The sequence below is a fragment of the Larus michahellis genome, chromosome 13 (assembly GCF_964199755.1).
Source record: "Larus michahellis chromosome 13, bLarMic1.1, whole genome shotgun sequence".
Taxonomy (NCBI): domain Eukaryota; kingdom Metazoa; phylum Chordata; class Aves; order Charadriiformes; family Laridae; genus Larus; species Larus michahellis.
In genome coordinates, this window is record NC_133908.1 from 11,482,782 (window position 1) to 11,510,683 (window position 27,902).

The 27,902-nt window shown below is 44.1% G+C and overlaps 1 protein-coding gene across 6 annotated transcripts; it reads left to right on the forward strand.

Moving 5' to 3' along the window:
- On the forward strand, window positions 1–27,781 carry RILPL1 (Rab interacting lysosomal protein like 1). 6 transcript variants are annotated; one of them, XR_012589826.1, is made up of 9 exons: window positions 1–510; window positions 4,164–4,314; window positions 11,945–12,063; window positions 13,403–13,621; window positions 17,349–17,521; window positions 18,049–18,141; window positions 21,360–21,435; window positions 22,277–22,364; window positions 24,839–27,781. XR_012589826.1 is itself a non-coding variant. In XM_074606995.1 (8 exons), the coding sequence occupies exons 1-7, from the start codon at window positions 214–216 to the stop codon at window positions 21,400–21,402; spliced, it is 1,095 nt and encodes a 364-aa protein (XP_074463096.1). In that variant the 5' UTR covers window positions 1–213; the 3' UTR covers window positions 21,403–21,447; window positions 24,839–27,781. The 6 variants fall into 6 exon arrangements, 5 of the variants coding, with proteins under 5 accessions (XP_074463096.1, XP_074463095.1, XP_074463094.1 ...); XM_074606995.1 differs by lacking the exon at window positions 22,277–22,364 and having other exon boundaries at window positions 21,360–21,447; XM_074606994.1 differs by lacking the exon at window positions 22,277–22,364.
- Window positions 27,782–27,902: the final 121 nt, after the last annotated feature.

Here is a 27,902-nt window from a genome sequence, read left to right on the forward strand (position 1 = left end):
CCCGCCGCCCGGCCAAGTTTAAACACCCCCCCGCCTCGCCGAGCCAGCCCGAGTCGGCAGGAGCTGCGCGGGGCCGCGGCTCGTCTTGAGGGAGCGCCGGGTGAGGAGAGGGTGGGCTATCGGGGAAGGGTGGGCTACCGGGAGAGGAAGGGGCGCCCCGTGCGGAGAGCGCCCCGCCGCCGCCTATGAGGGCGCCGCGGGGCCGGGCGAGCCATGGACGGCGGTGGCGGGGCGCCGCCCGCCCTGGAGAAGAACGCGGCGGAGCTGACGGTGATGGACGTTTACGATATCGCCTCGGCCGTGGGGCAGGAGTTTGAGCGGGTGATCGATCAGCACGGCTGTGAGGCCATCGCCCGCCTCATGCCCAAGGTGGTGCGGGTGCTGGAGATCCTGGAGGTGCTGGTGAGCCGCAACCACATAAACCCCGAGATGGAGGAGCTGCGCCTGGAGCTCGACCGCCTGCGCCTGGAGAGGATGGACCGCATCGAGAAGGAGCGGAAGCACCAGAAGGTGCGGGCAGAAGGGGCTGGGGGGACGCGCGGAGGGGCAGGGGCTGTCGCAGCCGGCCGGGGGGAGAGCCGGGCACCGGCCCCCCCGCCGCCGTCCATCCCCCGCAGCCGCTGGGGAAAACAAAGCGGGGGTCCGGGATGCAGGGCGGGTGGGGAGCGGGCGGGCACGCTGGTGGGTACCGCCGGGGAAGGATCACGGGATCTGCGTGGATGCTGCCTTGGCGTCGCTGAAGGTTTGGGTGTGTTGTTGTGGTTCTTTTTTTTCCTTCCCTCCTGGAAGTTTCCTTCCTCCTTCCCTTTCTCCACCCCTTCCCCAGTGACTGCGTTTCCTTTCCCTCGTGTCTCCCTGATTAGGACTCGTGCTCCATCCCCTCTCCTGAGGAGAGGATAGTGCTGCTTCCTGCTAGGCCAGGAAAGGTCACTGGCAATAACATGCTTTTCTCTCCAGAGCTGCGAATGGTTTAGCAGTCTAGTCTCCCTGGCATGCTCATCAGGTAGACAAGTCATAGGAGAGAGATGGAGGACCAAGGGATTTCAGGGCAGTCTTAGAGCTGAAGAGTAGGGAAGAGCACTCTCTCAGATTCCTGCTCCATCTTCTGATGGTAAGACGTTGTCCCTTGGCTTGATCTGGGGTGATCATAGTGTTCCCTGACTCCACTCCCATGAAAGCCCGAGGTAGAGATCATTTCCCATATCCCGTTACCCTCATGTGTCAGGACAGCGCGAGCGGCTCCACTTACTGCAGTGGAAGTGGCAGATTTAAACCATCCAGATAATGGATTTAAAGAAATGGTTCTTCTAGTCGATTACTGTGCTAAATCATCACTGCTCGAATCATCAATGCCTCATGCCATTCCTGCTCACACACACAGATTCAGAATGGAGACAGGGAATTTCTGGAAGAGAGACCTCAAACTTCAAGAGTTGGCTTTAATTTATTTAAATTAAAGTTTTATGTTTTAAAAAGAGTCTGCTAGGGGACTTCCACTTAGCATATGAAAAATCCAGGATAATTCCTGCAACATTTTGCAGAGGAAGTCTCGGGGCAGTGTCTCTGAAAAGGGCGGTAGAAGATCTTTAATGTACAGAGCCCTAGTAAGTCTCCAGAGTATGAAGTAAGACGGTCTAGAGAATACATACAAGTACATGTACCAAACCTCTACCTTTGCCCTTCTAATAGATCTAACTTTGAGGTAAATGGGTGGTCTGTTGTGCTGGTCCCATACTGTGTCTGGGCCCTCTGGAGTCAAATTAGCTCTTCCTGAGCCCTAGCTGCCAGAAGGTTTTTTTTGAGGGCATGTCACCTCAGGGAAGAGCTCCCCATTGATTGCACAGAGACTGCTGTATTGCCAGTCAGCAGTAATGCTTTATCTCAGATATTTACAGAATGCTGCGTGGTGAAGTGGATACCGAACTGGGCCTAGTAGCAACACCCAGTATCATTGTACAAGTTCATGTTCTGTGCAGATGCTTCTGAAGTTCATGTATGTGTTTAAAAGTTTCCTAAACATGTCAACTGCATACACTGTATGCCAGGTGTCAAGTGATCTCCCACCAGCTAACCATCTCTACTCTTCCAGCTTCTCTAATAGTCACGACATGGTTCATGGAGTGTTTGGACAATCCAGGCAAAACTTTGGTGGAAATATATTTTAACAGGGAAAATAAAATGCATGATACATACATACTTTTTTAATCGAGTTGATTCCCAGTGCACTAAGTCCCTATAGAACAGTGGTGTCACATCCATCTGTGTTCCAGTGTGAGGGTTTGAAGACTTAACTCTTTCACAGGGCAGGTACTGGTAAGCAGAAAAAGCCAGAGACTGAGAAACAGTTGTGACCCAAAAGCCTCCAAAAAACAATCCAGACAAGCTTTTAGTGGTCCTTGCAAGGATCAGGTTATGAGATTATAGTACTTAAAATCTTTAGATGTGAATCTGTTTTGCCTATAAACCTGGCTTAGCACTGCCTCGAGTTTACTGAGCTGGCTGGCACCTGCTGGCCCGTAGATCTGCCTTCTCTGTCTGATGATTCTGCTAGTGAGTGAGGGTTCAGAAGTTAATTTCTGCTCCAATTCATTGGTCTTTTCAATAGCCATAAATAAGAAAGTTTGCCTAGGCAAATCTTAATATAGTTGTGTGTTTACAGAGCAGACACACATAAACGATAGAGATTTAGATAGTTTGGGCTTTTGCGTGTGTACTGTTTTGTTTCCATCAGTATGCTTATAATTGATGAACGTGCTGTTTTATTATCTGAACTAGGTCAGCATGTTATTTTAGCTACGGAGTTGTAATATACAGCATTACTGTAAATAGTCTAGGTATTTGGCAATATAAAGTTTCATTACAGATTTGCTTTTCTCTTAAGATAGAGTTTCAAGTAAAAGAGAGGTGATTCATGGAATCTTCTTTGCTTCTTAATAACCAAGTCTGCATGGGTTACAATGCCTACATGTTACTTATAATCTATTTGTCATGTAGTGTTTTCCGCAAACCTTTTGGGAAGCGTTATAAAATGACAGCAGTGCAGTAATAAATGCTGGAATAAAATGGCATTTGGACACGAAAGTCAATAGGAGCATGATTTCCCATTATCAGAGCATACATTCAAAGCAGAAAGCTATCCTTTAATCTCTCAGCAGAGCTTATTTTAGCCTAGAGCTGTGCTTGGCGGGGTTGTTGTCTGAATGTGTTTTGTTGTTAGGTAGGAAAGGGGCATGCTGGATGAATGTAAAAGTCAGCAATGACTCAGCCTGGCTCCAGTGATTTGCATGCAGCTTTTTTTTGTTTTAAGCACATACGTGAAAATGGAGCAGAGAATGCCCCCCGCTGCAGAAATATGATTTATGGCAAAAGCTTTTGGAGCAAGTAAAGCTCTAAATACAACTGTTTTTCCTTGAGGACCTTATACTTTTTGTCCTAATTTGACCTTTATGGGGATTGGTGACAGCTGCTCTTGACACACAGTGCCCTGACAAATGGGAGTTGTTTTGACTGGTCTCACTGCTGCTAACATAGATGCCACTCAAGACATTCCATATAGAACAATTTACATAAGAAGCAGCACAGTTCTGTCTTGTGTTTACCATGTGGACTAGGAGCTCTGGGTTTGCTGCACAGTATTGTGGGCTCATTGTTTTACACTTGTGTTTCATAACAGAAATTTAGACTAGAGATGCTACTCTTTCAAAATGAGCATGCCTAACACTGACTCCCCTGGCCCACGCTGTGTGATGTTTCTCGGGCATTTATAACAGCCTTTGCAGCTGCTTCCTGGGATGCAGGAGGTGATTCTTGCTCGTGTTTCGTTATCTTGCCTAACACAACAGTCTCCTTAATCTGGTCCTCACAGCAAAACAGGGCATGAGGAGCCATCCTTTGGGTAACTTGTATGTCAAAAATATTTGCATTAGCAATTTTCTCCTCCTGTATTTACATTCAGCATATAGCCTAAGGAAACTTTGATACTTGGTTCCTTGATGCTGGCATTAGAAAAGTACATGTCTTCTAAGAAATTCAAAGTAGTCTTGTTTGATTGTTTTCTGTAAAAATCATAGTAGGATTGTTAGTAGCTTGATCTGTAAATAGTCCAGTCAAAGACTCTTAACATGTTTAAAAATACAAATGTGTTGTCCCGGTCTACCCTTTAGGAATTAGAACTGGTGGAGGATGTCTGGAGAGGGGAAGCACAGGACCTTCTTACCCAAATTGCACAGCTGCAGGAGGAGAATAAACAACTGATGACAAACTTGTCTCACAAAGACATTAATTTCACAGAAGAGGAATTTCAGAAGCATGAAGGCAAGTTTGATACTTCAAATTCAGTACTTGCTTTGGTTATAAAAAGCAATACTTTATCAAAATATTTTGACTGGATATTCTGGCTTTTTCCCTATAGACTAATGTAGGTCTGGGCTTGGGGGTTTGGTGGTTTTATTTTTCTGAACTGAATAGAAAATCTCTGAATACATGGTGATACTAAAGACATGATAAGAGGTGGGGGTAGGAGTGAAAGAAAAGCCTGAACAAGTTTTTGTTTGTCTGAGAAGCATCTCTGAAAGTAAAGGCTAGCTTCATTTTTTGGTCTATCACTTCTTTTCTTTTAGTTTTCGCTTTGTGGAAAAAAAAAAAAAACCAAAACATTTTTAAGCCTGCTTTATGTTTTGTAATACAAATGGAATAATCCATTCAGCAATGTTTATTTCACACCATTATGCACAAAAATAGGTGCAACTGTTGAACTATTCAGATTCAGGATAACTATTTGTAAAGCAGCAAATCAAGATTTCTTTGTCTGAATTATATCAGCCTACCATATGGGGATATTCTAAGAGAGTATCGTGATATTCTCCTAGAGTAGGAGACACTGATTTTACTTGGTTTATCTGCCTTTAGGGTTCCCTCACTCGTTTAGGACTTATAGCCAATTTATAATAAGTGAAGAAACTTATAATCATAGAATTGTTTGGGTTGTAAGAGACCTTTAAAAGTCATCTTGTCCAACCCCCCTGCAAAGAGCAGGAACATCTTCAACTAGATCAGGTTGCTCACAGCCCTGTCCAACCTGACCTTGAATGTCTCCAGGGATGGGGCACCTACCACCTCTCTAGGCAACCTGTTCAGTGTTTCACCACCCTCATGGTAAAAAAATTTCTTCCTTATCTCTAGTCTAAATCTCCCCTCTCTTCGTTTAAAACCATGCCCCTTGTCCTTTCACAACAGGCCCTGCTAAAAAGTTTGTCCCCATCTTTCTTATAAGTCCCCTTTAAGTACTGAAAGATCACAATAAGGTCTCCCTGGACCCTTCTCTTCTCCAGGCTTAATAACCCCAACTCTCTCAGCCTGTCCTCATAGGAGAGGTGTTCCAGCCCTCTCACTCCTCTGGACCTGCTCGAACAGGTCCATGTCTTACCTGTGCTGATGTCCCCATGTCCAACTTCTCATCCACGAGTACACCTAAGTCCTTCTCAACAGGGCTGCTCTCAATCCCTTCGTCCCCCAGCCTGTATTGGGACCAGGGGTTGCCCTGACCCCTGTGCAGGACCCTGCACTTGGCCTTGTTGAACCTCATGAGGTTCACACGGGCCCACTCCTCCAGCTTGTCCAGGTCCCTCTGGGTGGCATGCAATCCTTCAGGCGAGTCGACCTCACCACTCAGCTATACCTCTGCAATTTAGAGAGAAGGATGTTGTGGGGGATCATGTCAAAGGCCTTACAGAAGTCCAGATAGACGATATCCATTTTCTACTGATGTAGTCACTCCACCATAGAGGGCCACTAGGTTGGTCACGCAGGACTTGCCTTTGGTGAAGCTGTCTTGAATCACTTCCCTGTCCTCCACATGCTTTACCATAGCTTCTAGGAGGATCTGTTCCATGATCTTCCAGGCACAGAGTTGGGGCTGACAGGTCAGTAGTTCCCAGCGTCCTCCTTTCTACCTTCTTTAAAAATGGGTGCAGTATTTCACTTTTTCCAGCCACTGGGGACTTCATCTGAGTGCCGTGACTTTTCAATTATCGTGGAGAGTAGCTTGGCAACTACAACAGCCAATTCCCTCAGGACTCTGCGATGCATCTCATCAGGTCCCATAGACTTAATGTATATAAATCCATAGACTTATTACTTATAATTCAGGGAGTGGGTGAATCCTAAAGAGTTGAGACAACCAATTTGTGGGCAACTTCTTGAAGTAGAATGAAATTCAAGACATAAGGTTCTGACTTGCAAGTACAGGTAGATTTCAGTGTGGCAACTGAAACAATTGCCGTCCTCAGCTTTCACCCACAGCTCAGCAAATAGCTCTTTCTCAAGAGCAGGGGCAGATGAACAGATGCCTGTTTGCTCCACAGTTCATAGTACATAATTTAAGGCTGCTGGATACTGAGTCCATTGTTATGATTTCCTGGGGTTTAAGGTAAAGAGTTGAAAAAAAAATGACTGCAGCTTTGGGAATGAGGCAGCCTTGAGCTTAGAGATGGGGCAGACAGCTGAGAATGGTAACAGCGTCACTCCAGTGGCAAAACCTGCCTGTGATGGTGAGTCAGTCTGGAAGTGGTGGCTTTCTGAACTATTTGTACATGGACAGGACTCTGGTCCACTCCTTCAGGCCACAGCTCCACTTTCACAGGTTCTGATTCAAGGTTCTGATTTTCAGTAAAACCATCGCTCCCTCAAAACGCATCCTGTGTGTAGTGTGCAAAGTCACTGTCCAATCTGAAAACCAGACCACACAGCTGAGCCATTGCATCTCTCCAATATAGCATTAGGAACAAAGGGATATCCTTTTCCAGACACTGGAGGTTGGATTAAATGGAGGCTTGCTATAGGTGGATGAAACTCTGTCCAACACTGCAGAAGTTGCATTTGCTTTCTCCCAAAAGCTGAGTACGGCTCACTTGTCCTGAGGAGGAGTATAATGAAACCTTCAAAAAGTAAAAATAATTAAACCTCTCAGGATCAACACTTTTTCTTAAAACAAATGCAACACTTTCCATTTAGGAGTGAATTAATGGCAAAGAAGTAGCTTAACATCAGCCTTACAAACTCCATGCAAAACTTCAGAATGACAGTGATGAGTCATGGACCATGAAGACTATGACATCTTGTTATAAAGAACCAGCTTCCCCTTTGTTTTCTCTTTTTTTTTTTTTATTTTTTTCTTCCAGTGAGTATCTATCTCACTGCAGCTCATGTGCTTGTATTTAAATATAGCCATACACTTCACATCCAGCTAGCCAAGCAAATGCCAAGCATGCTTTTCATGTTATTTTTACTGTGTCTACCCAAGTATAATAACACAAACAAAACCCATAAACCCATGCCAGAGATGAGATTCTGGGATCTCTGATGTTCTTTGGCCAAAATCATCAGTTTAAGTCAAACCATGTTAATTTATAGCAACCCCATCTTATTATTGGGACCTATTATATCAAACCCAACTGTTTTCCTTTTAGCAAATTTTGTCATTAGTGAATGGGGGTAGATTAGTCTCGGATTACTTGTTTGGACAGTGTCAAAAAGCAGTCATGCTGCTTTTTTTCGGTCTCCATCATTTGATCTGATACGCATAAAATCTATAGAGGTAGGTTTTCAAGCTGAATACTTTGTTAGCTGGGCTTTCACCAGACTCCAGTCTTCATATCTCAGCATGATTTAGTATTGTGATCATGTCTCCCCTTAGCGGCTGGCCCCCGGGATTAACAGCTTGCTGCTTACTCACCAGACAGTTAAAGGAGTTATTTTTAGCACAGGCAAGAGAGGCCAGTGATTTGGGTGGGCAAGACCCTATTTAAACAGAAGTGTTCTGCACAGAGGGCATCTGCTGAGAGTCTGAGCAGGGCAGAAGGACATGTGGCAGAATACAAAGTACACAAGAGGGGTTAAAGGTAAGTCTGCAACATCCATTAATGCTACTCCTCCCAAGCTCAAACTGAGCACTACTTGATGGTGCTGACTGATTGGAATATCCTAGTAGCATGCCACAAGCAAACCTGACCCAGTGTGTGTCAAACAGGACAAGCAGGCTGCTGTTTCACTGCAGCGAGGGTAGCTGCTGTCTCAGACTGGCTGTGGTAATACCTACAAGCAGCAGGATGTCAACAGTTGTGTGAGCCTCTTGTGCGAGGCTGCTGGGGAACCTACAGTTCCCTTTCCAAAGTGGAGGCAAACTTCTATTCTGAATATTTAGGTAGTGGTATAGTGCCACAGGCCGTGACTCGCACTTTGGCCTGTTGTGATAGATGTGTAAATACAAGAATAAACAGGTCCCTAAACATAAAGGATGGGTGGTTTTTATTTTTTTCTTTTTCTTTTCCTTTTTTTTTTTCAGCTGCTTTCGTTTCTCTCACTAGAACAATGCTACGATCACGGCAACTCACAGGAAGCTGCTCATAGGATGTGCCTAGGGAAGCTGGCTGGGTGTGCCATTTAAGATCTTGCAGATATTAGACTTCGAATCATTTAGAGATAATTACTTTACATTTAGGGCATTTAGTGATTTCACTCTCCTCTTCCCCAGTGCCTGAGGAAATGGAAGATGATGTGACTGTTTGACAAACACTTCCCACCTTTCTTTTCCCCTCCTCCTGAAATAAAAAGGATAATGTAGTGATCTGTGCACGTAATCGAAGTCTTTTATGCTCACCAGATGTTAGGGAGAAAAATGAGCACAGTGGGAGGAAAAGGAGTCAGCACTGAAATGGTACTTTATTCTTTAAATAGCACCTGCTATCTAGAGATCTCAAAGCATCTCAAAAGTACTAATGAATATAGCTGCACTCACTATTCCTAGTTCCTACTGGGGTGAAACCACCAGTCTAAAGTTTCACTGCAGTCCCTCTGTACTTCAAGGCAAAGTTGGATTTTTGTTTTTGTTTTTAAATACAGCTGATGTTTTAGGCCCCAGCCCTGAGACTGGCTGCAGAGGGTGGATCCAGGAAACTGTAGTGGGGTTTGTGGATACAGTAGTGTACCAGTGCTGTGATAGGAGAGTGTGGGTCGTTTACAGGGGTTAAGTAGCAGTACTCCTCAGTGTCTACTTGTCCTCCCTGGTGGGTGTGAGCTGTTATCACAGTGAAGAATTAAAATTATCCTGCAAAAAACTAGAACCTAGAGCAGAGAGATGATAAGGACCAGGGTCCAGAAATAGAGCAGGTAGACTTAGCACTGAATTAAAAAATTTGAGAGTGTAATACTAGAATGTGAACACCATGTCACTCGGCTGTTTTCTGGGATTTGACAGGAACAGGTCAGTGACGAGTGGTGTTCCCCAGGGGTCAGTACTGGGTCCAGTCCTCTTCAATATATTCATCAATGACCTGGATGAGGGGATAGAGTGCACCCTCAGCAAGTTTGCCAATGACACGGGTGGCTGATATGCTGTAAGGCTGTGCCACCATACAGAGAGACCTAGACAGATTGGAGATTTGGGCAGAGAGGAACCTTATGAAATTCAACAAGGGCAAGTGTAGGGTGTTGCACCTGGGGAGGAATAACCCCATGCACCAGGACAGGTTGGGGACTGACCTGCTGGAGAGCAGCTTGGTGGAAAGAGACCTGGGAGTCCTGGTGGACAACAGGATGACCATGAGCCAGCAATGTGCCCTCGTGGCCAAGAAGGCCAATGGCATCCTGGGGTACATCAAGAAGAGTGTGGCCAGCAGGTCGAGGGAGGTCATCCTCCCCCTCTACTCTGCCTTGGTGAGGCCGCACCTGGAGTGTTGTGTCCAGTTCTGGGCTTCCTGGTTCAAGAAGGACAGGGAACTGCTGGAGAGGGTGCAGCAGAGAGCTACCAAGATGATTAGGGGACTGGAACACCTCTCTTATGAAGAAAGGCTGAGGGATTTGGGTCTCTTCAGTCTGGAAAACAGACGGCTGAGGCGGGACCTTATCAACATTTATAAATACTTAAAGCGCGGGTGTCAGGAGGATGGGGTCAGGCTCTTTTCAGTGGTGCCCAGCAACAGGATAAGAGGTAATGGGCACAAACTTGAGCATAGGGAGTTCCACCTAAACGTGAGGAGGAACTTCTTTACCCTGAGGGTGGCAGAGCACTGGAACAGGCTGCCCAGAGAGGTGGTGGAGTCTCCAACTCTGGAGACATTCCAAACCCACCTGGACATTTTCCTGTGCAACCTGCTCTAAGGTGACCCTGCTCTGGCAGGGGATTGGACTAGATGATCTCCAGAGGGCCCTTCCAACCCTGTGATTCTATGATTCTATGTCCTCTGAACCAAATTCCCAGCCAGCCATGATCACCAGTCCTTTTCCCAACAAACTGGTTACCTGTTCTCTGCTGTACTATAGCTCTGGGAGATTCTAAGGTCCTTTAGCACTGAGGGGGAGTTGCCGTTCCCTCTGTTTGCAGTAGTATGCTTTTTATGCCTGCATGGGAACCCACAGCTGCTGCAGGAGTGCACATCCCTTTCTCTGTCTCCCTCAGGTTTGTCTCGCTCTACTGTATTATCCATCAGTTCAAACTGTAGATGCTATGTAAGCTGGAGTTCCTAAAGGCATGCAGCGTGCATTCTCTTATGGAAGCAACTTTGGATTTCTCTGATGAGAGAAGAACATAACCAGAAAGTCTGAGCTGATGTTAGAAAGTAGAGATTTGACTGGATACACTTGAAGTGTATGCAGCCTATTTCTGATGTAGGCTGTGGGAACTGCATTAATATATTAGAAAGGAAGTGGTTTTACAGCCACCCCAGAGGGGTGAGGGAATTATCACCATTCACAGTTTGTAGATGGAGGAAGCTGAGGACCCAAGTAACTACTTTTCCAAAGGTAATAGAACAAGACAGCAGTAGTCCCTGGGTTCCAGCTCCCGCTTGGACTGGACTTTCGGCCAGAGCAGCCACACTGCCCTGGTCATGGCCTTTCATCTTCAAGCCATCCTATGGGATGTTGTGCAATGTGATTTTTATGTGACAGTTTAGGACCACCAAACTGCGTGTCTCTGTGCAGTTAGCAGGAAGCGTCAGTGTAGTAGATTTATCATCTCACTGAGTTAAACCGTCTGGTCTGTGTTTGCTCTGAAGAGCTCACCGCTGTAGTGCCAGGAGTTCTCGATTATCTCTGTGAGGGTAAATAATGGAAGAATGCTTCCTGTTTTGTGATTTATGACATTTCCTAATGATTTGTTGTTCAGATTTCAAGTTAATCTAACCCTTTATTTATTTTCAAACAGGATCAATGTTGGATTCTTGGCAATGTCCCAAACATCTTTCACAAGTGAAATGCCATGTAGTATTTTTCTCTGAAGTACAGTTCTTTTAAATATGAATTATCACTCAATAGGATGGGGAAAGGGTTGCAAAACATGGGGAGAAGATATCTGACCATAATTCAGACTGAATTTCTGTTCTAGATTCAGGATGGGGGTACCCTCTGAAGGTCCTGCTTCATCTCCCTTTCACACAACACAAAAAAGGGTTTCAACAGAAAATCATTCTAGTCCAGTACACCTCAGCAGATTTGGATCTAGATGCAATCCACAATACTGATATGTTGTTTAGATCTTGCTGAGGAATCAGACCACCTTTTTTACAGTTTTCACAGGGTCTTGGTCAGCTGATTCTACAGATTATCACACAGATAAGCAAGCTCCCTGGGGCATACTGCAAACACTGGTGTAAAACTACTGAGGCAGCAAGATGTAGCAGTGTCACTCCACTGTTGTAAATGTTTCTGAGGACCGTCAGTTCCTTTTTTAAGGAGTTTCTGTGCAGTGGCTTTATGGAGTGGATTGTGTCATCTGTGTTCCCTGTTACCCTTGAATTAACCTTCAAAGCATCTTCCAACAACTTCTCTGTAATTTTACCAGCAGGCAACTTCCAGAGTCTTTACCTAAATATTTCTCACTGTTATTGCTCTCAGTCCCAGCAGCTCCTGATTGTCCTTAGTTTGCTTTCTGTGTTCTTTTTTTAACCAGGAATGTCAGAGAGAGAGCGGCAAGTCATGAAGAAACTGAAGGAAGTGGTAGATAAACAGAGGGATGAAATCAGAGCAAAGGACCGGGAACTCGGACTTAAAAATGAGGATGTAGAGGCTGTAAGTGGCTCTTAGTCTTCATACTTCTCTTCTTTCTCACCCATACTTTCATAGGCATAGGTTTTAAGTTATTGTAGAATTTGTCAGCAATGACAGATTGTTAGTCCAGTAACTGAAGTGTCCGGCATAACTGCGGAGTGTCCAAAATGATTAAGCAGTCTTCAGGGCAGACACACACCCTCTGCTGTGTTCAGAAGGACCAGGCACACTTGGAAGGTGACTGTAAACCAGTGTAACAAGAGAGGAAGATGGGGGAAGGACCGATTGTTTTGTTTGTTCCCTTAAGGACCTGATACCTCTCCCTTTTCATGGGAACAGGACAGGTAACTTTGGCTTCTTGACTCTCTCTGCTTTGGCAGTGCAAACTTCCTCAGCACCCCCATGCCTCATCTCACCCAGAGATCCCTGCTGTAGGTGAGCGGGCTACTGTATATTTTGCATATGATCTCTGCAGAGTTTGGCTGCAGGGACTCCACACACACTCCCCCACACCAGGGATTCAGTGTGGATTTCCTCTTTGCACAGGAAGGGAGTGGGAGGAAGGGGCCTGAGCCCCACCAAGGTCACTTACTTTTGCCAGCAGTGAACAGAAGGTCACTGAGACGATGGCTGGCCATGGGGACAACAGCACAAGAGATCCGGGTTTAGTCTCAGATGAATCACGCACTCCACTGTGACTTTAGGAATCACATGATGTCTTGGTTCTTTCTGTGTCAGGAGGAATGACCTCCTTACCCATATTTTGTTTCCCATTCTCATGCTGCCTCATCTCCTTAGGCCATGGGACTTCTCTGGTGCTAGTAAGGGCCAGACCTAGATGATCTCTCTGCTACCCAAGTGCCTCTGGCAGCTGCTGTGGCCTTTCTAATTGGTGCTGTCCATACAATGCCCAGCAGGTCACATCCTGCCTTATGAGAGGGCCTAAGAGCTCAAAGCAAAGTACTTATAATATGAATTGAATAGTAAGGATTCCTCTGTCTTTTGTTTCTCTCTTCTACTCTGGGTTAAGATTTGATTCAGAATCCCATAAGCCACCCTGTCCTTGAATTTTGCTTTTTTGAAACGTAATATCAGAAGTGATGGATTTACTTTTAGCTGGAGAATTCCCTGTGCTAGGGGAAAAATGTTTCTTTACTTTAGAAGCCAATTAATTTTTGGTGACTGCAACTGTAGTAGATAATCAGAGATTTTAAAAGACTAATCTGGGAGCGAAGAGGGGGGAGAATTTTCCAGATTAAATTCAACAGGAACCCACTACTTCTTTAACATGATGTTTGGGACTTGGCCATCATGGCTGATGGGTGAATGAATGATGACCCATTGCATCAATGTTTTTCAGCTTCAGCAGCAACAGAACAGGTTAATGAAAATTAACCATGACCTGCGGCACCGGATCACCGTTGTTGAGGCTCAGGGGAAGGCACTGATTGAGCAGAAGGTGGAGTTAGAAGCATATCTGCAAACCAAGGAGCAGGAGATGGGCAACCTGCGAGCAGAGCTGGGGAAACTGAGAGAAAAACTGCAGGGTGAGGACAGCCAAAACGGGGAGGAAATAAAGGTAAGAAGCGCTTTAAATCACTTTTTAAACAGCCTTTTAAAAAGCTTTGGACCTAATACCAAGGACCTCTTCTTTGGATACTCTTTGGTACTCGAAGACAGTATCTTATGTTTAGATGTGACAGAGAGCAATGTCACTTATTGCACTGTGACAGGAAAGGCCCTGTTAGGGTGGATGATGACCCAGTGGAACAGACCCCTCCTTCCTAAAGGAGGGAACTGGTCACACGGGAGGAAGAGTGGCAGCACAGGCTAGCGTTGGTATGTCTGCATTAGAGAACAGCTCTCCCCTTTGACTTGGCTACCCATCACATGTCCTAGGAAGTGTAACCTTTGGGCCGTGTGCTAGGCTGCAGAATTCACCAGATACCAGAAAAAATAATTGCTTCAAAAGAGGGTGTTCCGTTAAAAACATCATGAAGCAAGCCAAAATCTCTGGAGTATCAGCTGTTAGTTTGTATTAGAGGCAGATAAAGTTTTGGTAGTGTTGTATTAGTATGTTTGGCTTCATTTTGTTTGTGCACATCAAGCCTTTCCCCCAAAGGAAAACACACTGATCCCTTAAACAGTCTGGGTTTTCCAGAAGATAAACATCTGACCAGTAGCTTAAGCTTGGCCGAGTATACAAATATGCAAGCCCTAATAGTTCTCCAAGGTACAACGCACTATAACGGTGGCGGCATGCGAACCATAGTAGAAAAGAAATTGTGAGAAGCAGTCCCAGAAGCAATGCAGAACTCTGCACACTTGGTCCTCATAGTGCTTATGGCACTTTTGATCTGTCAGGACTGAGCTGGTCTACCACTAACAAATCAACATATAAATTTTTGAAGGCACCTTTTAGAGGAACTAACTTTGGCCTCATTTCTGCTTTCATTTCGTATTCGAATTTGTGCAGTGAAGTGTTACTAGCACAAATGTTCATGAAAAGCAAATGTTACTGCTTACATACTCAAGTACTTGCAGGAACAGGCAAAGTGGCAATCTGCAAATTGCAATGGTGCTGAGATCAGAGCAGAAGGAATGCAAACTTGAGGGGAGCTTCCTGAGAAACTGATGCATCTCTGGTCTCTTGCATCCCTTAGTCCTCTTTATCGTTCCTGTTATTTTCCTTTGTGCATATGACACTAATTCTGTCCTACTAAAGCAAATGTGCTTTATTTCCCTTTCCTAATGCTGCTCTTAGAAGAGTAGAAAATAAGATAGTAGGTATCCTGATAAAACAGGATAATAGGTATCGTGATATGAAAGAACTTAGAGGAGCACTATCCTATGGAGCGGTTTGGCAGGATGCGTTGGTAAGAGCTCCGGTACCAAGCAGCATTGTAAATGCCTGATAGATGCAGCAAAGAGTGAAACATCCAGTTCATTTGTAGTAGGCAGGATATACGTCAAGAAGCAGTGGCAAAGACTGAAGGGGTGCCCTGGTCCCCCCAGGAACGTGACAGCCAGTGTTGTGTTAACATGTCACTGCTGAATTGGGCAAGCACTGTATTAATAAAGAAAAGGATGATTTCATTGCTGTTAATTCATCCAGGACACACAGCTTTGTAAATGGGGCTGTGGAGCCTAGGCCTGGAGCCAGCAGGAGTGAAAGTGTCCTCAGTCTCTGGAGAGAAAGGATGCATTCTTTACCTCTCTCTAACTCATCAGTTCCATGGCAATGGCGCTTCTTCTAATGAGAGCCGTTCCCCGCTCTCTGTGCCAGGATGATGGTTAGACAGGAATTGCAGTGGCAAGCAGAAAGCTAGAATAGCTGCATGCTCTGGAATGGACATTGCGTGTTGGCTTCAGTCAAGTACATTTGCATTGGCTATGGGCTGCTCAGTCTTTGCTGATTTGAGCAAAATCTAGCAAAAATAGCTTATTTGGGCAAAGGTGTGGTGCAAATATAGAACCAAAAGAAGAGGCATCAGCTCAGACCCTAATCTAGAGAGGTGGAGAAGAGGAAAAATATTTGGATAATTTCCTTTGAACCTCTTGTTAAGTTGCATTAATCTCTATTTATTGTAGTCCATGTAAAGAAATGCTTTTGGATGAATGGCGTGAATCAAACAAATGGACAAGTGAACACTGCTCTGCTTCTTCGTCTTTGCAGGACAAGGATTGTAATCCCTGCTGTAGAAATTGTTATTAACTCAACCTTAGCCCAGGCAAGTTTAACCTGAAATCATATAGCAAAACTGTTTCACAAAACGTGAGCTCAAAAGAGGGTAGGATCAGGCTTACAAAAATGGGACTCTGTTTTAGAATTTCAGTACTTAGCTCCTCAAATGTCCAGCTTGTATCCCAGCGAGGCATCTGCAACACAGGAGCTCTGTGAGTCTGATCCCTGCATCCTACTGGGAGGGCGAGTGGCTGACCTGGCTGCTGGCATCTCTGATTTCATGTGCTGGTTTCTAGTCAGTCCTTGCAAAAAGCGTCACATTTCAAATGTACTTTGCTACATTTCAAAGGTACTTTGCTGGAACAGTGTGCCCTGATTTATTTGTGTTGTTAGATATCCTGCAGACCTCTAAAGGCTTGTAGCTGCTTTTCAGCATCTCGATTCTGAGTACCCTTCCCAGAAACTTGTGATTTCTCATTAGCTGGTCCTCAGCTTTGTGCAGCCACCGAGTGGAACAACAGTAGAGGACCTCAGCAGTGGTCTTCTGTCTGCTATGCTTATACAGCCCACATTTTCACAAGCAGTTAAGGCCAAATCGTTCTGTGCAAGTGCAAGAGTCTACCTGGGTGACACAAGGCTGCGCCACAGACCTGGGAATCCAACCATTTGCCTGGAGTGCAAGTTCTGGCTTGTTGGGAGCCACAGAAACTGGGGGGTGGGAGATAAAATTCCTCCAAGCTCACAGTGAATTCTTAGAGGAAAAGAAGAGACAAGGGTACATACGTATAAATGGCCCATCTAGCATTCATCTGCAGTTTTCTTCTACTTTGTAGCTAGATCCTGGTGCTAATACCAATTCTGCTTTTTTAATAATGGCATTAAGGGGATATAAACTTAAATCTCTGCTTGATATGTTTACATCCAAAGGAGCTTTCTCTTTGTGGGAGGAGCTGGAGGGAACTGTCATGATCTTTGCTGTGCAGTTTTTTTCAGTGTTTATATAAAAGCCTGATGTTTGATTTACCCCATTTGTTAAAACTATGAATTCCTTAAAGTGACTTGTTTATCAAAAATTGGACTATATATTTTCAGTGGACTTTCTGTCAGTCTGGATTTCACAGGAATTTCTCCACAAGAAAACTTAGCACCTATAAGGTGGCTCAGGTTGGACCTTGTGTTCAGGCCTGCTAGAAACAATTGGTGTTTGTTTTCCCAAACATGTAACTCTTATGAAAGATTCCTGTGAGCACAGGGCTTTGATTGTAGGTCACAAGTCTTAGGTCTTCCTCTTCTGAACACAAGGTGAGGAGAGGTAAAATAGAGCTCAGACCATCTTTCAGAGGCTTGCCATGGTCTCACCAGTCCTGTGTGTGGCAACAGTCAACCTGAGCACAGGGACAACCAAAGTGATCAGATCACTGAGCTGTTCTTGCTGACAGTCTTTAACATGAAAAACAAATTCCTTCTACATTTTTTTTCCTCTTAAAATTGCCATGTTTCTCTTAAAAGGTGATTTAATAGTGCAAAAAGGAAGAGGTTGGGAACTAGACTGATAAATACTTTAAAGTCATCAGACATGGCACTCACATGGTGAATTTAAAGACCATGTTTCACTTCCTAGACAGAACCAAACAATGATGACTGCCTCTCAGAGTCAGAAAAGATGGCAATGGACTTAAAAGATCCGAATCGTCCAAGGTTCACCTTGCAGGAGCTCCGGGATGTCCTTCATGAGAGGAATGAATTGAAGTCTAAAGTGTTTTTACTTCAAGAGGAGCTTTTATATTACAAAAGGTAGGTTAGATCTCCTCTCCTGTTGCATGCTATACACAGAGGAGCCATAGGGCAGATCTAGAAACAATAAATGTGCTCTTAAATAGTGTCCAACAAGCTCACAATTCTGCAAAGGCTTAAAGTATAGATCGCAAGCGTACAGCTCTAGTGTCAATCTGGTTCCTCAAAATCGGGAAAAACTATGTCCTTCTCTAACTCCCAGGTTCCCCCTGAATCTTAGAAAGATTGCAAACATTTAATACTTTTGAACTTCAAAAATGAGGATGAGTGGGTCTTAAATGAAAATTCTAGAACTTTTATTCAGTGCATTCCTCTCCTTGTCACAATGGGAAGAGAATATTGAAAGGGTGCCCAGTTCTAGGTGCCATTCCTTGGTTGACAGAAAAATCTCCCATTGATTTCAGTGAGCTTGGACCAAATCTTTTTGCATTTCTTCATCAACAGTACTACCTCAGTCTGAATTTTAGAACTTTAAGTGCTTCCATGGCTTGGGAGGAGAACATTAATTATCTTTTCTTTCTTTCAAGTGAGGAAATAGAAGAAGAAACTAGATCCCCTCAACCTACACCCATAATTCAGTCAAAACCCTCAACTCAGCCTGAATCTGGAATCAAACGACTGTAAGTAGCATATTTTCTAAGGATACTGGATATAGCCTGCAAATATTAAATGTTTCTTATGAGTAGGACAATTTAAATTTAAAAATTAAGATAACCGCATCCTTAATGTACATGGGAGAGACATCGAAGGAGCACTTGACAGGTATCACGAAACAGACATTGGTTTTGGCCAAAACTTTTGCCTAGTTCTGGGTCAAGTTTCAGTCTTGGATTATTTCCTGTGGTAGCTTTTGCTCCCTACGTGCAGACAGCAGCAGGGAGCCCAACAGTATTCCATGTGCTTGTGTTTATGGGCCAGACTAGTGTCCACAAGAAGCCCACTCTAGTTCTAATGTTTCCTTCTTCCGTACGCTATTCAGGCTAACCAAAAGAGCATGTATTGCAATGTTTTATTATGGCTGGTGAGAGCTGGTGAGCTCTTAAACACAGACACTTGATCTTCCTAGAGAATTTTCTTGTCTGGGACACATAGTCATACTCCAAAGGGAGGTGCTACTAATTGTGGTCTTATTCAGAGCACTGCTCAGCCTGTCCTGTGTGCCCAAAACTGAACTCAGTGCCAGATCTCAGTGTGCACGGATTGTAGGAACGATGTTCCTTTTCAAGTGCAAGTCCCAGTTCCTTGACGCACAGATCCTAAGGTGGGGGAGTGTCAGAAACCACTGGCCCCCAGGCCATGCTCAGAAGATGTGTAAAGAGTGTTGTTCACAAGTAAAACCAGCTGCAGACCTGTAGCAGCCGGGTGTGGAGAGCAAGGTTTCCCCATGACCTCGCTGTGCCCATTTCCCTGTTGACCTAAGCCTTTAGACCCCAACTTGCACTATCTGTACAGCACAAAAACCTTTTGTTTGCTGAACAAATTCACTGCTGGAGAGGATGCCAGCTTTCTTGGCTATAAAGAAGCTCACCTTCTTCAGGTGAAGTATTTAATGTCGCTGTCCGAAACCTAACCTTACCGTCAGAGGTGTGCATTTACTAGTATATCACTTAGTTATAAAATGACAGTGTTAGCTAATCCATTTGCCTGTTGAAACTCCCTCTTTGTACATTTATTTATTCCAAATTAAATCTTGTAACCTTTTAACAAGTCTTTGGATTTTTGTGCTACTGGAAGCTTAACTTTTTTAACTGCATAAATTATTTTGAAACAGTCATTTGTTTCAACATAAAAAGCTCTTCCATCCTGTCCCCATGTCCATAACCTTCAGTCCTTGTTTAATAATTGCAACAGCCCTGTGAGAGAAATTTCCATTTGGAAGATCTGGACTGATCCAAAACACCATAAAGTCAGGAGGGCGCTTTTGATTATTTTCAGTAGACTCCAGCTTCTGCCTGTGCTGCTGTTTGCCGAGAGAACCCTTCCTCTTACATCACTAGAAAATACACTTTGAGTTTGGACTTAAGTTTTCATTCTGCAACTGTGATGATAATAATAGTACTTTGTCTCACAAGATTGCCACTGTAAAGCTTCTCTTTTCTTTTAAATTTATTTTAGTACTTTTTAAAGCTTATCCTGTTGGGGGGGGTGGCTGGTTGCAGCTTACGCAGTTTGTGTTGATTGAAGTTTCCATGCCTGATGTATGAAAGGCAGCGTAAAAATGTAAACAGATGTTGTAAGACAGAGCGTATGCTGACAAGGTATTAACTTTGACTCTGCCTTCTGTATACATGCATGAGCAATGCAGGGAGACATGGCAGGAGGCACATAAGTGTTTTCAACCAGTTATCTCAATTCCTCTCCGTTAATTTATTAGTGAAAGCCTCTTGAGCATCAGACCGTTCAACCAATGCACATTTTCAACCACCTGTCTAATCTTTCTGTTTCTCAGATTCTGTGTTAAATTCATATAACTAAAACCACACACAATAAAACATAAAATCAGGTTGTTTTGGTCCCTTTCAGAAGAGGCAAGAGTCCTCTTCTGCTGGACAATGGAAGCAGATATTGAACCTGCTGCTGAGATGAAATTACTTTCTTTAGCTGTCCTGCTCTTTCCCCAGGTTTCTTTCTGCTGTCTCTTCATTTAGCAATCATATTAAATAAGAGAAGACAAAACAGTTTACTTAAATAATCTGAAGGATTGTTTTATTCTTGCAGCCTGTCTGGATAGGATTTGTCTAGCGTGGGTTTATTTCCTTTCCCCACTCTTCTCTGTGTGTATCGTCAACACTGTACTTGTAGGTGGGCTTTAAAAAGACAGGAAATATCACTGCTGGGAAAAACAAAGAACCCAAGTGTAGCATCTGTTCTGCGCTGTTATATCACCCCTCCTGCAGTCCCTGCCTGCTGCCAGCTGTCTCCGGAGCTCCCTTCTCCCCCTCCCGGGCAGGATGCTGCCAGCACCTCCCTATAGGGCTACCTGGGTCACACACTGGCACATAAACTCTCCACACCTAACGACATAATGAAATCTTGTAATGCTGATATCTGCGTGCAGAGTGCCTTTACAAATGGAAGCAGGATTGCTTTTCCCTCCATTTCAGACGTTTCCTCCTGACTAAACAAAAAGCTGAAGTACAAACGTAGGAGACGCTGTTGCTGTCCTCTCAAGAGAAGTTTTATGCTCGCCTGTGTATGTGCCCTTTTTCCCTTGACCACCCTGTATCTCAGGGAATGAGACAGATGTATATGTAGCCTGTGCCATCTAAGATGTGCTCAAGTGATTCTGTGCTGCAGCCCCATAAAGGAGGGAAAACAGAAGTTACAGAAATCAACATTTTTTCACTCCCAGGGTTCGCATGTTTGGGGCAAACTCTGAGTTCTGATCTCAGACTGATTGATTTCTAGATTTCTCTCTACCACATCACATGTCAGAGTTTTGATGAAATAATGGAACCAGGAGGCTTTACTGAGGAGGAAAAGTACAAGGATTAAAAATGCTCCCTCTGTTTTGAGCAGAAAACGCCCTTTTGTTTTCTCTTTAAGGATACGTGCTTGTTTGTCACTGATGTAATGCCTGAAATAGCCATAAGTTTTCTTCCTATTCTTGCAGTCTACAAAAGCTGATGTGTCTGTCTCATTTCTGCAGCTAACAGACCGTGCCACAAGGCATAAAAATAGAAGTCCTAGCTACTGCTAATGATACAACAATGTTTGCTTGTTTGTTTTCAATTTGAATCTAAGAATATCAGTTAGAGTGACTGTGTTGGGGAGAACTGCATTTGGTCACAAGTGAAATGTCTCTCATGATTTCAACTTAATCTTTAATTGACATTAGTCCACAGTTCAAAAAATTATTTGGCACAAGGGAGAACCTGTGAGGAGAACCCTTAGAAAAACAGAGGGTGTTCCAGGTATGGATGAAGGTGTGTTGGCAGGTTTGTGTGGGGCTGGCTGGGCATAGAGCACCGAGCCAGAGTGCTCTCTCAACTTCTAAGTTGCATGAATTTTATGATGATGTGTAGTAAAAGTGCTGAACTCTTACAAAGAAACAGTCTTGCTGCTAGCCAGCTAGAAAGTGTTGCTGCTAGAATAGTTGCAAGGTTTCAAATAAGCGTTTAGCTGCCTGCAGTTCGCATCTTTCTGCATGTGAAGCAATGCAGGTTCCTTTGGAACAGATACACAGGCCCTTTAACCAAGTAGCTTGCACAGGAGGTTATTTCAAGATTTCACCTGCGATACTGGTTTTTAACTTGAAACTATCAACTGTAACATTTGTAAATCGTTAATTGTAATGCTGGCCCTGTCTAACCCTGTTTTCCGTGCAAATATCCAGTAGTCACAGCAGAGTCCTGTTTTGTATTTCCTAACATACACCTTCATCCTTCATTTCATTATGTATGTGCCTGTTTGTCTCTTGGGAAGAAAAATGTGCACTCTGCTCTGCATTGCTACAGGTGGTAATACCTTGATGAAATCCAACCCAGATTGCAGGCTGCCTCACAACAGAAAAGTGGTATCTTTTAGAAATTCAAAAGCAATTTAAACTGTTTCAATGACTGCTTTTTCTAAATAAGTTTTTCACTGAGGAGAACTGTCTTGGGTGATGCAGATCCACCTCTCCTTGTAACATGTCCTGTGTGGTAATTCAAAGTAACCCCGTGTATCATGTTTGCCTCTTTTCTTTTTAATGGAATGCTTTTTCTTTCCCTTGCTCCAGTCTTATCTCTTCTGTGTCTGTACTTTCCTGACCAGGATCTTTACAGCCATAATGCCCATGGTAGCAGCTGGATTGATTCCAGACGATCCCACATTGCAGCCAATAAGAAGACTTGTGTCCCTTGTAGGAATTTTTTTTTTAAATGTTTGGTACCGTGGTTTCCTTTTGCATGCCCCTGTGTTAACACGCACTGCTGGTTGCATTCTCATCGGCTGCCTGTGGGATCACAGAAGAACAGTGCCAATCAGAATGACCAGTCAGTCCACACAACTCATCGTAGTCCTCCATGCTCATCCTCAAGCATTGACATTTTATCGCCTTTTGCCTCAATGTTACCATGCTAAACCAATCATTACTCCTTAGAAAACTGTTGTAATATGCAATTTTAACCAGCATCTGTTAATTTTGCTTACTAAGACTGTCTATTCACAATTCACACCAATGCTTTTTCAGAAACCCACGTCATTCTAATGACTTGTTACAAAACAGTGAGTTAGATTTACAGAATGTAATGGCTGATATCTACATTAATTTCCAGGGTTAATCATAGGCTGTTGCTTCTGTGTCTTTCTATCTATGCACTGTATATTTTGTCTCTAATTATGTATTTTGGAATAGAGTATCACTCTCAATAATCGATTCTATCATCCTTTTCGTGGCTGTCCCTGGAAGATGTACTGATACTGGCTAATGCAAAGCCTCTTTGCATTAGAACTGCTGCTTTAGTGATCTTTATATTTACAGCAGCAACACAGTATTTAAATTCCTTTCCTCTCCACACAGACAGACTTTCTCCAAACGTCCTCCATGAGAGTGTCCTAGGCATAACAATTTTCATTGTTTCAGAAGGAATTAAAAAAGCCTAACCCTTCTGCTTCGTGTAGACATTTTACAAACATATTTTTCTCTTACTTAATTTCATTACAAAGTGAAAAATTACTGAATTTTGACATTTGAAACTTACTGCATAAATACAGCAGTCCTTTGTGTGGACTTCAAGATACCGAGCCTGACCGTGCAGGACCAAACATGCTCAGCAGAAAGCCTCAGTGACTAGGCACTTCTTTTGTGAGCTGGAATTGGATCTGGCCCTGAAAAGACATAGCATATGTGTGTGAATGCATGAGCTCCTGTGATGAAGGTGGTAGAAAAGTGTGAGGCTAATTAAGTGCAAGACTTTTTTCACTATTAAGGCTGCACATTTGAAGCCAGGAAATGCAAAAGTTCAGGTCCTGCTAGCAACGTTAGTTATCTGGCATTGCGCTTGAGTAGCTTTTTTTAATCACTTTCTAGTCAAGAAATAATTATTCTTAATATTCTTAGTAATTATCATCACGCTTACCTGCACGTATGATAGGATATTTTTTCAGGAAAGCTGCCTTAAACCTCATCTGACACTCAAATACAGCCTCCTATGTGACTAGAGATGTCGAAGGCAGAACTCCCTGGTCTGCACAAGGCGGCTTGGACCGTTGGGATCATGGTACTGGGGGGAGACCGGAGGGAGCGTGGGTGGAGGACGCGCCGAGGATGGTGGGGTGTGGACATAGGGTCAGGCTTATGCCCTGACAAATATTCCATCACCTGTCAAAATTGAGTTTATATTTGTGTAGTCTTTTACTGTAGAAGCAGTTACCCGTTCCTGCCCTGGATCAGAACTGCATTATGCTTGGTACTGTGCAAGCAAATCAGTTTTTACCTCCTCAAGTGCCCCATTAAAACCATAAGGGTATGCAGCCAATTCAAACCTTTGGTAGCTGGAACCACAACTTTTGCATTTCTCAGCAGACCTAAAGGCTGCACTAACACCTCTTGTCCTGAACTCATGACGAACATGGAACTTGCCTAATCAAATAACTTCATGCTGTACAAATAAGATGATACTAAGGATTTTTCCAACTATAATTTTTTAGCTCTGTTGTCAGCTGGCAATTTGTTGTTGTATTAAATGGCTGTTGGTTCATGTACGTCATTATCTTAGAGCACCCAAGGCGTGTGACAGGAAATGACGTGCACACTTGTGTGCATTTGTTTAGAGCCTTCGTCCTGCAAACTCTTGTGCACATACGTGCATTTATTCGTTTATTTTTGCAGGAATCAAGTCTACATATCAAAATCTGTACACTCGATAAAAATGTGGCGGCTTATTTTCTTATCTGATGAATTTCCCTGCTGACACCCTTAAAAACATTCTCTATTTCTGCTTTATGGTAAATTATACAGATTTAATGCCAAAGATACCACTTTACCTATGCCAAGAAACTAACCTGTATTGTGTCGCTTCTTTATCTCAGGGCTGGGGAAGGGGGGATGTACATCTAAAATGATACCTGCACCTTGTAGAGTCAACAGCATTTAGAGCTTATTTGAAGCTTCCATAGCCAAACTGCTTGAGATTGCAATGACTTCATCTCTAATAACATTTTGACATGCACTCCCATCAGGCTTCACTGCCTTGATTTTTGCAGATGCAAACAGATTTTTTTGCTCTGTGTTTTGTTGTGCTGTGTATCGTGTCGGGTGTTTGAAGTATTTTCAAGATGGTAAACAGTTTTCTTTCTTTTCCCTCTCCTCCCTTACTCCTCCCTTCCCGGAAGGTTTAGTTTCTTCTCTCGTGATAAGAAACGTATGCAGGCATCACAGAAAAATGTCCACTTCCAGGATACTTTTGGAGAATGGTCAAATTCAAATAAAGATGACTCCTACACCGAACAAGGACAAGAAGCCCTGCAGCACCTGTGACTGAAAGCTTGAGGTGTTCAGTTTACCGCAGTAGATCTCGACAGTCTTGTAACGAGAAGCTTCTGTAAGCAAATCCGGCAGCTCATCACTTTTATTTGCCTTGCACACCTCGGTGGCTGTGTTTCAGATGTACTCTTCAAAAGGGATCCCTCTCTGTTTACTTGGTGACTGTTTGCTGAAAACAGAATCCAAGCTCTGTAGTAACAGTCGCTGATACCCTGGGACATCGAAGCTTCTAGATGACTTGTTTTGTGCTGAATAACAAGTCCATGGTCTTGTTCACGCATTAACTACAGTAACACAAGCTTCTTTAAACCAAAAAAAGGACCTGTGCCATTATTAGAAGTTTGCAGTGTACAATATCTAGTGGCAAAGACTCTTTTACCCTGTTTGTTAACACTATCGGTTGTTTGCTTTTTATTTCTGTAAGAATTTTTTCAAGAGGGATACGACAGCGGGCCGCTCTCCATGGCGGGTCTTAGCACTGGTGTGTCCTGTCAAGTTCAGCTGGCGTCTGCATTTTGCAGAGTAACCACTTGGAAGTCCACCTGATACAAACTGCTAAACTGGAGTAGCCTTGAGAGGGATAGTGAGCGTACCTTTCCCTTGCTGCTTATAGTGCCTAAAGCATGAAGAAACCCATGTATAAGGTGAGCGTGCCTTGCATTTTGCCATGAGTTCTGCAGTATTAATGGAAAACAAATTGCTTACAGGGAGGAATTCTAACACATTAATTTTTTCCTTCTTACCAGGGACTTCCCCCTAGAGTAGCAGACAGCTGCTGTAAAGGAATTGGGTCTCTTTCCCACAGACGGGTTTTTAAGTGAGTCACACTCCACTTTTCTGTCTAGATAGGACTGCCTAACTTCAGAGTGGAAGACGTCCTCAACTAGCTGACATACACTAGTTTAACTGACTTAGAGATGAGGTTTTCTCTGACTAGTCTAAACACTACTTGGGCAGAGCAGATGAATTCTCTGTGTGCAGGCTGCTCCCCTGGTTGGTGTTTGCGTGGCCTGCAGTTACAGGGGCTTAACTTGCCAGGAAAAGCCCAGCACTGCTGAGCTGCCCGGAAGGGGGATTTAGATCTGCTTTGCGATTGAGCTTGTGAGGCCTCAGTTGTACTTACAAAACCTGTGACACTAAAGCCCCCTGCAGCGTAAAAGCTGTGTACAGCCCGGTGCCGGCGCACACCCTGCATCTGCACGACATGCTCCACGACGGCACCAAGACCAGGCAGGAGAGGGGAGCGCACCTGCAGCACCGTGCACAGGAGGTCCCGAGGCTGTTCTGCGCACTTGGCTGTGTGCTGGAGAGTCTGCCCTGGAGAACGGTGCTGCTGGTCAGGAGCATCTACTTACGACAAGGCCACAGGCGACTTCTGCACAGGTAGCTCAGTGCAGGGGGCTGTCAGCTGCTGCTGGCACCTTACCCCAGCGTGACATCTGCTCTGCAAAGGGCCTCTTCTCAGGAGTGGCACTAGGAACAGAAACCAATGCTCAGGCTGGGGTAAAGCTCCAGCTGCTCCAGGTCCTGAACGTAGGAGGAAGCCTCGAAGGACTCCAGGGTGAGAGCGAGCCAGAGGGTTTAGCACAGGCCAGTTGGTTTTAATACAGGGTGATCCAAGACTGTGGACTCTTTAATGTGCATGGGCAGCAAACGGTTCTCAGCCCATCTACAGTGAAACTGCCAGGGAACTATTTTCGCAATGGTGGGCTGAATGCTGCTCTGCTCCCAACTGTAACTGTGCTGTTTTGAACACGGACTTCCACATCCTCTAGGTAAAGTGTTCACTGTGCCTCCCTGGTGTCACTGCACTTCGGGGCAGGGGGGGATGTGGCCTTATATGAAAGACATCTGCATGTGAAATAGTGACAGTAGCGTCTGATGCTAGTATTAGGCAGATATGCTTTTACCTGGTTACATTTTGGTAACATATTTTTAAGTTTTATGCTTACAGAAAGCTGTATCCATAAAACAGCAGCACTTCCCCCTTGTGTGAAAAGCAATTCTTAAATGGGGGGGTGTGTGTGTCTTCATTTAATGATACTAAGTTGCTAAGATCTCAATTTCATTTCCACATTAGGAAAAAAAAAAAGTACACTACAGTTGTATCAGGCAGTTGAAGTAAATTGTGAATGATGCCCGTGGAGTCTCTTCTTAGCATAGTTTGCAGTCGTTCGGCACATGTAGAAGAGATGTAGTGATCAGAAACAAAGCAAGAATGCAGCGGATGCACGGCCTGAATAAGCACATCGCTTTTGAAATCAGCCGAGAGCAATGAGCTGGGATAACAGGAATACACAGAGTGAGCTGGTGTATCACAAAGGGCATCTCCTGGCCTAGCGCACGTAAAGCTCGTCCCGCCAGAGCCCAGGGCACCATTGTCTGCAGCCAATTCTAACAATGGCACTAAGCAGTACAGCCTTCCCCCACTCATCTCTAGCCCGTTACCTAAAAAATCTAATTAGTTACTCCTGACCTGTTAAGCGTTAACCACTTTGCTCCTCATCCTCCTGCTAGAAACGCTGAGTTGATACACTCCAAGTGCCATCAGAAGGGATGGCGTGTAGGGAAGAGCATGTAAAGAGTTGAAGACCTGTCATGTATCGTTTCTCAATATTCAAGTAAAATCTGCTTTTAGCAAAGGGGCCAGGATGTTGCCAGGTAAGGGCCATAACAATCCTGCCTGCGAAGTGCAGGATCACTGATCTTTTTTTGGGTTGTTTTTTTTTCTTTTTTTTGGTTGGGCAGTAAATCATTTTAACAGTTTAATAAATATTTCTGAAAAACAAGTATTTCTGCAAGACTGGTGTCCTTTTTTTTGTGGAAAGTTACTACCATCTCTTCTTGGGCAGGCAGCATGCGCGTCTGCCTTCTTTCCCCTGAAAAAGGCTCATACAACTCTTCATGGAAATA

What these genes read in the sequence shown, in the direction of transcription:
- RILPL1 (XM_074606996.1), top strand. Translation starts at nt 214, where the DNA reads ATGGACGGCGGTGGCGGGGCGCCGCCCGCCCTGGAGAAGAACGCGGCG. An exon ending in GGAATTTCAGAAGCATGAAG is followed by an intron (nt 4,315 to 11,944) that starts GCAAGTTTGATA and finishes TTTTTTAACCAG; the next exon opens with GAATGTCAGAGAGAGAGCGG. An exon ending in AAAACGGGGAGGAAATAAAG is followed by an intron (nt 13,622 to 17,348) that starts GTAAGAAGCGCT and finishes TTCACTTCCTAG; the next exon opens with ACAGAACCAAACAATGATGA.